We start from the raw sequence: 15,535 nt of genomic DNA on the forward strand, positions 1-15,535 counted from the left end.
CATAAAGTTTTCCCCAACATGAGTGTATTTTCATCTTGTTTCAATTTCTATCACCAAACTGAGATCTGTGGTACTTCCCTTTATTGGTTTTCAGACAGGTATACCTGCGGAGTGGCAGGGAAGTATTGTTTCAGTCGATGAAAATCCATAGTGCACACGGGGTGCCCGCATCTGTGATACTGTTGGCTGAACACTGTTAGTAAGTACATAGTAAGCCACAGTCAGTGCACCGTCCAGCAAAGCCTAACCATTATTACACTTAAAGCCAGTTTAGATCAAAGATTGGTGATGAAACTGAATGAAACTGTAAACTCAAACATTAAAAATGTAAAAAACAAATCAATCAATTGTCCTGTTCACATCAAGGAGACAAGCACAAACACATAAAACCCAACTATTTCGTCTTTGTGGGTGTCCTGGTACAAGAGTCCTCTCAGGATCATAATTGTGGGGCTCCTCTGGGTGACATTATTGGGCCGGGTGAGGGCATCAGGGCCTTCTGAACTTCTTCCCAAACGGCCACAATCCTCTGCACTGACGTGTCTTCTCTTGAGCCAAATTCCAATACCCAAAATCTTGGACACTTGCTCACTCACATCACATCACTCCAGCATGGCGGTGTTATGATGACATTGGTGATCTGCCGAAATATGCGACCTGTGGGCTTCACACAACTTACATGGAGGTCTTTAAATATGTTGCCTGAATACCGCTCGGACACTTGTCACATATTTCAGCAGGTCACCAATTTCACCGTAACACCGAGTGTGAGTGAACGAGTGGCCGATATTTTGGGTATTGGAATTTGGCTTTGGCCTTTGATTTTAACAGCGAGTTCCATCCTTGCATCTCTCTTGCATCGTCTGGCAAGAATTCATCATTTTTTTCTTGTACAGACAGCCAGAGGTCTTTGAAAAACAATCCTGATACGGTCCCAATATGAAGGACTATACCCTAAAGGTTCTACAATGTAGTTATTTTTAAACTCTGTAAATTGTTTCCAAGTTATAGCCCATAGACTTATATAGCCTAGACTAGACTTATACATCTGGCTATGTGAGACTATTTTGACACGGCTGTGTCTAAATTATTTTATTGAATTTTATTTATTTTCTATTGGTTACAGCAATGTGAACAAGTTTCTGATGCAATCTATATGTCAATTGACAGGCTTATTAACAATCACAACTGGCTTCAGATGTCCTGAGAAGGTCTAGTTCAGACCACTAGCATGTTTCTCTACAGCATTCTGAAACAGGTCAGTCTCATCACCAATGTCTGATCTGGCTTGTCAAATACACTGCAGTTTCATTCAGCATTGACACATTTAAAAAATAAAACCAATTTGCACTCTCTTCACCTTATCAGTGAATGCCTGTGACAGAGGTTACTTCCGAAAATACTGCCAAAAAAAAAGAAAAACCATCAAAATGCACAACTGAAATGTACAAATCTGTGTTTCAAGGTTACATAAAAAAGTAACTCCTCACCACCCTATGCCTGCACACACAGGCGCGCACGCACACACACACACACACATACAGTAACACGCACACAGTACTATGTTGACTTGACAAAAGACATTTTGACAGGTTTACGCTCCTTTTTTGTTTGTGGTGGCGTGTCAGGCTGGACCTGGTCCAAAGCCCGGTCCGAGGTCTGCTCAGAGGCCTGGTCCGAGGTCTGGCTTGGCTCAGGTTTGTCGCTCTGGGGTTTTTCCTGTGCTTCCGAGGGCTCCACTTCTCTCGGGCTGGTGGATTTATCTGGCTCAGCTGGATTTGTCTGACTTTCCGGCGGCAGGGAAGAGAAGGGCTCATCCTCAGGCTTTTTGCAGAGGTGAGGGAGCAGAGGTAAAAGGTGAAAGACATTAGGATTTGTTACCTTAATATTTTACTCAACTAAACTGTAATATCCACTGAAAGTTATCCTTGTATTGACATTGTGATTGATTTTGAAGAATCAAAGTTTATTTGTCAGTACATACATCTTCCACACAGCCTTTATTAAAAGTATTCTCAATGCATAACATTTTGAGGCTGCAGCCAAGACAAAACTGAATTATCACTCACTGCTCCACATCCAATATTTTTGGCTTGCCATCAACTGAGTCACTATCGTAAACCCACATTTTAAAGAGGAAAATCATATAACCACTGATTTTGTTGTAACTTATAAATTATGTTTATTCAATATAGAATATGTCCAATGTGCTTAAGATAATTGGTGTAAATTCAAAGTGACTTAGCTGTGTTCAGCTAAGTTCAGCTATCTGAAACTCAACATTGCTTTGTCACGTGTGACAGTAAGGTCGCATTCACACCTAATACTTCGGTAGACTCGATGCGAATGGGCGGAGAAGTTGGGATTCTTGCATTTTTAATTTGCTGCGGTTTGCCTTCACACTGCGCTGTCATCCGCAGCAATTGGAAACACAGCAGGGAACTTCATCAATGTGTTCCATTCATAAACTACACAGTGAAATCTATGGTGTTAAAATAATACTTTGAGTAATAGTTAGGACATAGAATTAGGGTAACGTGTGTCGGGGACGTCTCTCTCTCACTCGTGTGTGCACTTGTGTGTGCGTGCGTGCGTGCGTGCGTGCGTGCGTGCGTGCGTGCGTGCGTGCGTGCGAACAGTGCGCGCACGCACGCACTGTTCTTATGTGTTTCCTTAAGCAATTGATTAATGTACTCGTCCTCATATTTCAATGAGGGCTTCAGTCTCCTTATTTGCCCACGTCTATCCACGGTTACATCTACGGGACATCTTTGAGCTGTGTAAAATTAATATCCCTTCTCCGTCTCCAACTGTGTTTAGCTTAATTTCCTTTATTTGCTGCGGATTGCATTCCCACCTGCACCGAATCGAATGCGATTGGAAGCGAAGCAAAACCCCCGTTTTTTGGCGGAGTAGAACGTGGTTCTTTGATGCACATTAGGATTCTAATGAGGCTTCACACCTGCCAAACGAAGCGCACTTTCCGACAATGTGCAGCGGGATTCGTTTTAATCGCAGTAAAGCTTTCTGGTGTGAAGGTGACCTAAGACAAAGATATGCCAAACCAAAACGTAGTAACAGTGTTTTTCCCAGTGTGCCATAAGTTATGTGTAGGGTGACATACTGGGCGTGAGCACACCTTAGCCGCTAAAAAAACACGTCCTCCAGGCTTCACTTCCTGATTTTTAAACAGCTGGTGGTTGGAAAATAAAGTTTGCGGGCAGTGCTTCCAATAACACTGGCCACGCTGCAAGTTGCAGCCACGCACAAGCTTCATTTTCCATCCACCAGCTGATTATAAACCAGGAAGTGACTCCTGCTCGTAGCTGCATCTTGCATATTCGTGATTCTACTCTCTGGGAGTACCATCTGAGTGTTTTCCTCTCTCAACGCCTTGCTTTCCTCTGCCATATTCCTTTCCTGTTCGTCCTCACCTCATTGAAGCCCAGTCCATTCCATCCTCACCTCATTGAAGCCCAGTCCATTCCATCCTCACCTCATTGAAGCCCAGTCCATTCCATCCTCACCTCATTGAAGCCCAGTCCATTCCATCCTCACCTCATTGAAGCCCAGTCCATTCCATCCTCACCTCATTGAAGCCCAGTCCATTCCATCCTCACCGCATTGAAGCCCAGTCCATTCCATCCTCACCTCATTGAAGCCCAGTCTAGTGTCCGTGGTTTCGTCCTCACCTCATTGAAGCCCAGTCCACAGTGCCTGCGGTTCCGTCCGGACAGTTTTCCCTCCATGCCCTGCTGGTACTGCGTCTCCAGCTCACTGCTCATCTTCTGCTCCTCTTGGCCTGCAGGGGGAGACAGCACACCAACAGTGAGCAGTGTTACCGATTAGCAGTGTTCAAACTCTATTGCTGCTTATATTAACATTTTAATGAAAAATGCCTTTTTAACCCTTTTAGATCACCTTCTTCCCAGTCATGTTGTGCCATTTACAATATATACCAATTACATTTTTACAATACGTTTACATTTCTCTATATCAAAATCTGACCATGTTCTCTTCCTTCAAAACTAAATATGACTTGTGTTTATAGGCTTGCATCAATCAGTGTCAAACATTTAGGCCTATGTCGAAATCATCCACTGGCCAATCAATCCTAAGACATGGCCAACGGATGTACTAACTGTAAATTCCTCTCAACATTATGACCTGCCTGGGTCTGTACTGTTTCACTCAAATACATTTCCGTTCCATCAAATATAAATGTAGCTAAAAACAGTGTACAACCCCATGGCCCAAAAAACATTCCAAGGCTAACATTGAGGCCAAATAGAGACATTTTGTTGTATTCTAGCATCATCAGAAACACATACCACTGCTTGGTGTACTAGTACAGAGGTTCCCAAAGTGGGGTCCGGAGACCCCCAGGGGTCCTTGAGGGAGTTCCAAGGGGTCCCCCAGCTATGATGGATAGTTAGGAACCAAATGGACCCTTATGGGTCTAACTCTGAGAGTGTACAAATAGAACCAAATGGACCCGTTAACTAAATGCCATTAAATGGGGGTCCGTAGCCTAATGCATGTCAAACTAAATTAAGCGGGTTGAGAATCACTTCTTATATGGGGGTCCCTGGCATATCTTTTCAGATGGGGGTCCGCGGGCTAATAATACACATACCACTGCTTGGTGTATTAGTAGTACATCAGATACACATACCACTGCTTGGTGTATTAGTAGTACATCAGATACACATACCACTGCTTGGTGTATTAGTAGTACATCAGATACACATACCACTGCTTGGTGTATTAGTAGTACATCAGATACACATACCACTGCTTGGTGTATTAGTAGTACATCAGATACACATACCACTGCTTGGTGTATTAGTAGTACATCAGATACACATACCACTGCTTGGTGTATTAGTAGTACATCAGATACACATACCACTGCTTGGTGTATTAGTAGTACATCAGATACACATACCACTGCTTGGTGTATTAGTAGTACATCAGATACACATACCACTGCTTGGTGTATTAGTAGTACATCAGATACACATACCACTGCGGAAATGGGAGGTGGACTTGTGGTCTCCGATGATGAGCTTTCCAGGATGCTCTTTCTGAGAAGAGTTAACAAAAAAACACCTAATCATCAGTGCTGTTGTACAACAACAGAGATCATTATTTTTTAAATTGGAATCCTGAAAAGTAACCTTTTTTATTTAATTTCAAATGCATTTAGTTATACAGTAGTTATAACTACTAACTAAACTAAATACAAATATGTTGGACATTTTAATAATAGTATTAAGCTATAGACTGAACTAATTAAGCGGATCATGCTTGCACGTTTAGAATTTTAACAGCTGAAATCAATAAATATATCAGTATTCTGATATTAACCTGATGACCAGGTGGGGGACATATACTTTATGTCCTATATCTTTATGGTCTGCAACAAACAAAGCCAATATACCTTTCCGGCGCCCATCAGCCGCATGAACTTCTGTCTCCTTGCGTCACTCCCGAGATCAGATGAAGCTGCAGCCCACTGGCTTGAGCCATCGTCCTCCTCCTGTTCACAAAACCTAGCGTTACATCTACTGTGCATCAGCACACTGTACGCTCACACCTGAAAATAACTGACTAATGTAATAGTACAACATAAACATTACAGAGACTTTAGTTGTCACTGTACAACTAAAGTGCGGCGCTCTCATTGAAAACAATGTATTTAAAACTACACCTTGTCACACTCCATGAACAACAGTTCATGCAGCCCTCAAGCACGGTTTTCTGCCCCCTCAAATGACACCACTCTCCTACACAGTGGCTCCCATTCCACCTGTGGCCCTATGGGCCCCTCTTTTTGAAACCAACTCCTCGCCACTTGCCCTACACACTTCCACTCAGTTTGAGCATAGATATATAAATAATAGAGACGGCACCGGAATTCCCCTCCCATCCACTTGCATGCCGGTGCTGTCTCTAGTATTTATATATCTATGCTCAAACCGAGTGGAAGTGTGTAGGGTGAGTGAGTGGCGAGGAGCCAGTTTTAAAAAAAAAAGGCCTATAGTCCTGCTGGTTTTCTATTCCAACAGTGGTCATGGGTCTACTCTACTCTAACGAGTTCCTAATTAGACACCTAGAATTATAAAGACAAAACTGAATGTCATGGGAAAGGAAAGGATAGATTCCATCATTTCCTACTCGGCAGGCAGAAGAACAGTATTCTATTCCCCAATATTGTGGGTCTTGATAAGAGAGAAAACCAGCAGTAAACCTGCAATGCTAGGGTTTATGGAAGCGCTAAAGCCCGCACATGTCCATAATGAAGAAGTGCTTATCCCAAAGCCTCAGATGTTACCCGACCATACGGGGCCATTTGTGTTCTATAATATTCCATATTGTTTAATAAAGAAGTGTTTTAAATGTCGTCTGTGTCGGTCTGTCGGACGTTCCCTGTATTCCTCAACGGGTGTGGTGGCGGGGCGCAGTAGGTGAAGGTCGGCATTACACTCAATGTATGCAATGGTATTCAGGCACAGACGAGATTAAAACACTTATTTACCAAAAGATACGGAATATTACGTACAACGAAGGGCCCGCATGCTCAGTTAACCCCCGTGGCTTTGGGGTAGGCACTTTATACTTGGAATTTGTACATTTATATGGAGATGTACGGACCGTAAACACGGAACTTCAAACACTATTTGGGGAAAATAGCCCGACTTTTGACATCAGATACAATTTCAGAAAAATAAACAAAAGAAATCTATGACTTTCTTAATCCAGGGCTATATCGTAACATGATATTACGTACCGGGTATCATCGTCATAATAATATCCAATATATAACAGTATCGCGTGTATGTGTTTACAATCAATGTGAGTGCAGCGCTAGCCTAGCCTAGCCTCCAGGCTAACGGACCATTATTACAGTAATAATAATGATAAAGTTGACATTGTGTTAACTAGTCTACACACCTGAGAGGGAGAAGCCGCTCTTTTTGTCCTGTGTCTGTCCTCATCGGAGCTCATCTTCTGCTCCTCTTGGCCTGCAGGGGGAGACAGCACACCAACAGTGAGCAGCGTTACCAATAGACCAATTATTTGTTTACAAACATTGGGACTGGGCGCACGGGTGACTGTTGCATGTAATCAAATCCCAACAGATCTCCAAAACTGTATGGACGCTGGTTTCAGTCCATTCAACCTCCTCTTGTGAGTTGGCTAGTGAGGTGCACCCTAGGAGACATTTATACTTCAAAGCCCAACAGTGTTGCGCACAGAGAACAGCTGATATACAAGCTCACATCGCATCGCAGATGCGACTGTTGTGAGCGTAGAGGTCTGCGTGCACAACACCATCGCGGGACGAAGCATAAATTATACTTAATGGACTGCAGGTGCGCGTGCAGCCGTGGACAACCAGGCTCTGCTGCCGTGATCATGAGCGCACCTCCCGTTCTTATGACAGCGACTGGAGGTGTGGTTTTGAGGACAACTGTTTTGAATTGCTATTATTGTTCAAACACAACAGAAACCAAGGATTATATATTTCAAGGGTGAGAGATCACAATACAAATCTATAATATATTAATCATTCTTCCTCCACACTGGGAGAAAAACAGCATCTGATAGTTTGATGGGGCATTTTTTACACGTGAGTGCAGTTAGAACTTTTCCATTGCATCTTATGAGAGGTGGTGTTCTTCTGCTGCCTTTATGCGCGTGCATGCCGTTTCTTATCAGTGTGATGTCGTCTGATAAGGCGTCTATTAGCAGTGTTCAAACTCTATTGCTGCTTATATTAACATTTTAATGAAAAATGCCATTTTAACCCTTTTAGATCACCTTCTTCCCAGTCATGTTGTGCCATTTACAATACGTTTACATTTCTCTATATCAAAATCTGACCATGTTCTCTTCCTTCAAAACTAAATATGACTTGTGTTTATAGGATTGCATCAATCAGTGTCAAACATTTAGGCCTATGTCGAAATCATCCACTGGCCAATCAATCCTAAGACATGGCCAACGGATGTACTAACTGTAAATTCCTCTCAACATTATGACCTGCCTGGGTCTGTACTGTTTCACTCAAATACATTTTCGTTCCATCAAATATAAATGTAGCTAAAAACAGTGTACAACCCCATGGCCCAAAAAACATACATTTTTGTCCAAGGCTAACATTGAGGCCAAATAGAGACATTTTGTTGTATTCTAGCATCATCAGAAACACATACCACTGCTTGGTGTACTAGTACAGAGGTTCCCAAAGTGGGGTCCGGAGACCCACAGGGGTCCTTGAGGGAGTTCCAAGGGGTCCCCCAGCTATGATGGATAGTTAGGAACCAAATGGACCCTTATGGGTCTAACTCTGAGAGTGTACAAATAGAACCAAATGGACCCGTTAACTAACAGTGATTATACAATATCAATTGGGGTCCCAGAGATAGAAATGCCATTAAATGGGGGTCCGTAGCTTAATGCATGTCAAACTGGGGGTCCTTGAAATTAAGCGGGTTGATCACTGCTAGAGCCGTAAACATCTTCTTATATGGGGGTCCCTGGCATATCTTTTCAGACGGGGGTCCGCGGGCTAATAATACACATACCACTGCTTGGTGTATTAGTAGTACATCAGATACACATACCACTGCTTGGTGTATTAGTAGTACATCAGATACACATACCACTGCTTGGTGTATTAGTAGTACATCAGATACACATACCACTGCTTGGTGTATTAGTAGTACATCAGATACACATACCACTGCTTGGTGTATTAGTAGTACATCAGATACACATACCACTGCTTGGTGTATTAGTAGTACATCAGATACACATACCACTGCTTGGTGTATTAGTAGTACATCAGATACACATACCACTGCTTGGTGTATTAGTAGTACATCAGATACACATACCACTGCGGAAATGGGAGGTGGACTTGTGGTCTCCTCTTGTGGTCTTCTCTTTCTGAGAAGAGTTAACAAAAAAACACCTAATCATCAGTGCTGTTGTACAACAACAGCTTAGAAAAACATCATTATTACCTGGGTCCTCCCAATGACTCTAGTCTAGGTGTTTCTATTCTTGCTAAGTGGTCCGCATGATGGATTGGAGAGCTACAAAAAAGCATGCGCGCATACACGAACGCACACACGCGCGCGCGCTGTGTGTGTGTTATATGTGCGTGCGTGCACACACATGTTACCCCTTATCCCTAAACTTATTTGCCATTTTTTACTATTTTGAAATACATCAAAAATAGTTAAAATAGCTGATCTACAAGCTCACAACGTGTCGGTGTAGATCGGCTAGTTGAACTATGTTTTTCAAAATAGTTTAGGGATAAGGGATGAGGGGTGGTGCAAGATAAGGGCCAAATATCTCCAAAGCCGCTATGTGGAATTAATTATTCCAAACTACCCAGACTACATCCTAGACAAGAGCTCAAGGAAAGGGGTATACATCAGGGGTGGGCAACTTTGACGATGGAGAGGGCCACTATATTTCCACACTCACTCCAGAGGGCCATATTGCATATTTCTGTCGTAGCAAAAAATAGCGTTGTGAGCTTGTAGATCGGCCATTTTTGCTATATTTGAATTGAAAGAGATTTTTTTTCATTCATCATTATTTTTTAATTGGAATCCTGAAAAGTAACCTTTTTTATTTAATTTCAAATGCATTTAGTTATACAGTAGTTATAACTAACTAAACTAAATACAAATATGTTGGACATGAAAAAAGGAAATAATATTTTAATAATAGTATTAAGCTATAGACTGAACTAATTAAGCGGATCATGCTTGCACGTTTTAAATTTTAACAGATGAAATCAATAAATATATCAGTATTCTGATATTAACCTGATGACCAGGTGGGGTACATATACTTTATGTCCTATATCTTTATGGTCTGCAACAAACAAAGCCAATATACCTTTCCGGCGCCCATCAGCCGCAAGAACTTCTGTCTCCTTGCGTCACTCCCGAGATCGGCTGAAGCTGCAGCCCACTGGCTTGAGCCATCGTCCTCCTCCTGTTCACAAAACCTAGCGTTACATCTACTGTGCATCAGCACACTGTACCCTCACACCTGAAAATAACTGACTAATGTAATAGTACAACATAAACATTACAGAGACTTTAGTTGTCACTGTACAACTAAAGTGCGGCGCTCTCATTGAAAACAATGTATTTTAAACTACACCTTGTCACACTCCATGAACAACAGTTCATGCAGCCCTCAAGCACGGTTTTCTGCCCCCTCAAATGACACCACTCTCCTACACAGTGGCTCCCATTCCACCTGTGGCCCTATGGGCCCCTCTTTTTGAAACCAACTCCTCGCCACTTGCCCTACACACTTCCACTCAGTTTGAGCATAGATATATAAATAATAGAGACGGCACCGGAATTCCCCTCCCATCCACTTGCATTCCGGTGCTGTCTCTAGTATTTATATATCTATGCTCAAACCGAGTGGAAGTGTGTAGGCCATGAGGCTGAGTTGAAAATGTTCATGTGGCATTTCTTCCTCGGCCTAGTGGGAATGTGCGTGCACAATTTCACGGAAATCACACGATGTGTTCATGATTTGCAGCATTTTGTTTGAAACTGAGCACTCCTGCTTGCTTTGGAAGCCAATCTTAGCCAATCAGGATGGAGTCTGAGAAATCTGAAAGACCCGTTTCATTGAATGGCTCTAGAGAGACTGTGTACCAATTTGCGTGATGTTTGGACAAAATCTGTAGATGTACTGTCCAAAAACTTGTTTTGCACAAAGCGGCCTCCTGGTGGCGCTATAACAGGCCGTTCTGGAAATTTTGGGGCAGAGGTTCATCGTTGGCATCCAGGGAGTGTGTGTGCAAAATGTGGCATCGACCGGGTTAACGGTGCTGGTCACAGACGGACGGACGGACGGACGGACACACGGACGGACGGAGTGCAAAACATACTCTCTCCCCATGCCTTCGGCCTGGTGGAGACAATCAGGTCAGAATGTTGAACAGGTGATCAACACACACCCAAAACATATTTAATAGTTTACACCAATTGGTGTATATATTACACTTTTTTCTTTATTTGAGTTGTATGTGTTCTCCTCCTATAGTCTCTCAAGCCAGACTGCTACACACCACACATACTGCTCACACCATTTTCAAATGTTTCTGCCTATACTAAACAATGACATTAAAAATGCATTCATAAGACAGAGATGGTGTAATAGTTGACTGGCTTTACATCACTGAGACAAACACAATACAACTTGAGATGTGCGATGAGCAAGATTAATTCAATATTAGTGTTATTTATGTTAACGTTATTAACGTTGGATCAAGACTATGTCGATTTATTTTTTCGATTCTGACATTAGTGTATCTATGACCGTATTGGACACTTCTGCAAATATGTTCTGGGGGCCTGTGTTTAAAGCGCTAAAGCCCGCACATGTCCATAATGAAGAAGTGCTTATCCCAAAGCCTCGGATGTTACCCGACCATACGGGGCCATTTGTGTTCTATAATATTCCATATTGTTTAATAAAGAAGTGTTTTAAATGTCGTCTGTGTCGGTCTGTCGGACGTTCCCTGTATTCCTCAACGGGTGTGGTAGCGGGGCGCAGCAGGTGAAGGTCGGCATTACACTCAATGTATGCAATGGTATTCAGGCACAGACGAGATTAAAACACTTATTTACCAAAAGATACGGAATATTACGTACAACGAAGGGCCCGCATGCTCAGTTAACCCCCGTGGCTTTGGGGTAGTCACTTTATACTTGGAATTTGTACATTTATATGGAGATGTACGGACCGTAAACACGGAACTTCAAACACTATTTGGGGAAAATAGCCCGACTTTTGACATCAGATACAATTTCAGAAAAATAAACAAAAGAAATCTATGACTTTCTTAATCCAGGGCTATATCGTAACATGATATTACGTATCGGGTATCATCGTCATAATAATATCCAATATATAACAGTATCTTGTGTATGTGTTTATAATCAATGTGAGTGCAGCGCTAGCCTAGCCTCCAGGCTAACGGACCATTATTACAGTAATAACAATAATGATAAAGTTGACATTGTGTTAACTAGTCTACACACCTGAGAGGGAGAAGCCGCTCTTTTTGTCCCGTGTCTGTCCTCATCGGAACTCATGGTGGACGAAACGTTTAGTTTCTTATAGTTAAATAAAGCATAGATACCCTTATTTCTAAGTCTTTGATAGATAGCACCATGCTAGGCTAGGCTAGCAGACACTGTCAACAGTCAACAACCGGATAAACAATACGACTTCCGACCCGGTGGCCGATCTCTTCACAATAAGACAAAACAAAACAAATGTGAAACTATGAATTCAACAAATCCTTATAGTCAACTCAATGTAGGTCTCCTTTTAGGAATAGATCATATACCCGGGTAAATGGGGTAATTAGAAGATATAGAATCATTGCCTACTATATCTTTTTTTAATTTGGTTGTGTGCATCTGATCAAATGTGTTAAGATTAGTTTTAAATAGCCCATGTGTTCATATTACACCAGTATTCTTACACACATAGCCTACACACTTAATTTGCAACCTCGCGTGCACGCATCCATCCGCCTGGGTGACTGCAGACAGCAGACTGGGCAAGCACAGGCGCTTTGGCATCAACATATGGAATGTCAGAACAGGTCAGCTCCATGTGGAGATCTAAGGGTTTGAGGAAATGTATAGTTGCTGGCCGGCTCCGTATTATGCAGATCTAGGTGATGATCCAGTCTTCTCCATGTATGTTGAGGTCAGTGTCGGATCTTCATGAAGATAGGGATAGCCATATATGGTGGTGTGACGTGTCACGAGGAGTGATGTCACGAGTCGTGACCATATATGGAGTCGTGTCATGAGGCGTGACCATATATGGAGGCGTGATGTCACAAGGCATGACCATATATGTAGGCGTGATGTCACGTGGCGTGCCCATAAGGGTGGGTGATATGACGGACGGGAGATGCAGGTTTTCGTAAATGCCATGCATCTATACAGTCGCAACAATATATAGCCTATTAATTAAGTAAGGCAACGGTCTATTCTATTCACTTTATTACACTCAGAATGCTGCATTTTGGAATCATATTGGACTATAATCATTTATATCATTAACCACTTAAAGGAGCATTCAGTGATTTGGGTGATTTGGAAAACCACCCAGTCCGCCCCGGTAACAAAATGTGCACATGCACACGCTCTACAGTGGGGGGAAGTGCAACAGAATGTGCACCAAGGCCCGCCCCCACACATGATTGGAGGAAGGCCCCTCTCATCCTGATTGGATGAAGGCTTTGCCACCCGCCACCAAAACTGAAACTAGGGTTTTTTGACCCCACGGGCTCACTGGGGACAGGGAGGAACTTCTTATATGGTCAGCACACTCTATAGTAGGGAGGATTATCCAAATAAAAAGAAAAAATAAGTGATATTTGAATGAAGCGAAATCACTGAATATACCTTTAATAAGCCATATATTTATACCTTTTTTAATTCAGAAATAGGCTAAAGATCACAACATAGTGCAGAAAGTTAAGAGCTAGATGATAGATCTTCTATTTTTGAACAATGAATACGATTTTTAAAATAATTTAGTCAAATTATGAATCTGCAATAGTATATGCTACAACAATACAAAGTACAAGTATGAATTATCATGAATATAAATATTCAAATACCACTGTTTAAAACAAAGTAAATAGGCCTAATAGCCTACTGTATGTTTTTGAGTGGTGTAAACCACTCCTACAACTGGCTTTTGTGTGCAGAAAAAAATGAGCATGGTTGCTATGTTCAAAATAATTTCTGACGTAATTAAATCACACCCAGGTGAACTGGATGACCGTAGCAACCATGGTCATTTTCTCTGCACAAAAAAAGCCAGTTGTGAAATCACATCCAGGTGTGAATTCATTACGTCAGATCAGAGCTGATCAGGCTATATAATACCTTACCTTATATAATACCTCACATCGGACAAAAACTCCAGCTGAATCAACTTCATGGTCACAAATCATCACATCAGAAGACGAGTCTACCTAGCCAAAGATCTTTAACGTCAGACATTACGTCAGACCACAGCTGATCATGCTATATAAAACCTTACACCACTCAGTTCACACGGGTGTGATTTTTTTAATACACATAAATAAATACACAAATAACAGTTTATATTGAGAATCAATATAATTAAATACTACACAAATTAATTATAAATAAAGGGCCCATTTCAAAGGCATTATGATTCAATCACATTCTAATCTGGAGCTTTCCTCCTAGTGGCACACTTGCATTATAGTCAAAAGGTGGCGTAAGAGTGCTAATGGGAAGCCTCTCCAATCTGGCTGAGAAACTCTCGGCGCACTTTGATTCTATATATCAGTGCAGGTTTTCAACCCTTTTCATATCAAGGCCCGTTACTTATTCAGCATTTGAGCCACGGACCACCATTTGATGACATTTAGCCTGCATACCCGGCCAAAAACAAATATTTTGCTGTTGTTGGATAAGATTTTGTTCACAACAGGCAAACGTTGCTCAAAATAACAGTTCTTATACATTCACTCTTTGTCTCTTTGTGTAGACTTCTTGTAAATTAAGTAATGCAGATTTTAAACAATAATTTAACTAGAGCGTAACATGAAACCAAATGGACCCTTATAGTTTCATTTTACACTCTCAAGAGTTAAAGATCTATAAGGGTCCATTTGGTTACCAACTCTCCATCATTTAGCTGGGGACCAGCTGGAACCGCCTCAAAGACCACTGGTGGTCCCCGGACCACTGGTTGAATTTATTCATATTTACGATGCACAATTGGAAACATAAACGACCGATAATTGTATGTAATTTGAACAATAACATGAATTTATTTGCATGCATTCAAAATAAATGTCCACATCGTAAAGTGACACTGATGGTTTCCTGTCGAGGATAACAGATACCGTCGCCCATAATCCAAATCCATATGGCCCTCTTCTTTTTTTTTTTATCCCGCCGACCACTCGGTGGGGCGGTTCTTGTATTCTTTATTTTGTTTTACTGAGAATAAAGTTATAAATACGTTTAGGGTTAGGCTGCTTATAGGCATTGTTTATGGGTTAAGTTTAGGAATGAGGTTAGGTTTATAGGCACCGTTTTACCGCAAGGTTAAGGTTATAGGAATTAAGGTTAGGTCTAATAATAAAATGGACATATAAACCTATAAAGGTTGCACCTGACAGGATATCCCTCCTAGTCCTAAACCAACAACTATACTACCGATTGGTAAAAGACGCGGGTTTAGCTTATTGATTTGTGGGAAAATATGATTTCATCATTCTGAAATCTGTTTGGTGGTCAAAAATGTCCTGGTCCTTTGGTTCAATATTGATGGTTAACGGTCCATATATAGGCTATACCCTCTGGTGATCGTTTAGAAAAGCTAGTGTTTTTGTATTATTATTATTATTATTATTATTATTATTATTATTATTATTATTATTATTATTATTATTATTATTATTATT

The 15,535-nt window shown here is 41.5% G+C and overlaps 1 protein-coding gene across 1 annotated transcript; it reads right to left on the minus strand.

The window, feature by feature from the left end:
• Positions 1-64: 64 nt before the first annotated feature.
• cUnh11orf58 (chromosome Un C11orf58 homolog) lies at positions 65-12,291 on the minus strand. The gene is made up of 8 exons (XM_079500713.1): positions 12,102-12,291; positions 9,928-10,026; positions 8,907-8,958; positions 6,958-7,028; positions 5,444-5,542; positions 5,027-5,087; positions 3,693-3,802; positions 65-1,824 (listed from the first exon to the last, which is right to left on the minus strand). The coding sequence occupies exons 1-8, from the start codon at positions 12,153-12,155 to the stop codon at positions 1,561-1,563; spliced, it is 810 nt and encodes a 269-aa protein (XP_079356839.1). The 5' UTR covers positions 12,156-12,291; the 3' UTR covers positions 65-1,560.
• Positions 12,292-15,535: the final 3,244 nt, after the last annotated feature.

The sequence above is a fragment of the Electrona antarctica genome, assembly GCF_951216825.1.
Source record: "Electrona antarctica genome assembly, chromosome: 5".
Lineage (NCBI taxonomy): Eukaryota > Metazoa > Chordata > Actinopteri > Myctophiformes > Myctophidae > Electrona > Electrona antarctica.

Excerpts from the sequence above, each read along its gene's own strand:
- cUnh11orf58 (XM_079500713.1), bottom strand. The coding sequence starts at position 12,155 with ATGAGTTCCGATGAGGACAGACACGGGACAAAAAGAGCGGCTTCTCCC. Across the intron at positions 8,959-9,927 it reads GGCTGATGGGCGCCGGAAAG|AAAGAGAAGACCACAAGAGG; the intron begins GTATATTGGCTT and ends AACTCTTCTCAG. Across the intron at positions 1,825-3,692 it reads GTGGACTGGGCTTCAATGAG|CCTGAGGATGAGCCCTTCTC; the intron begins GTGAGGACGAAA and ends CTCTGCAAAAAG.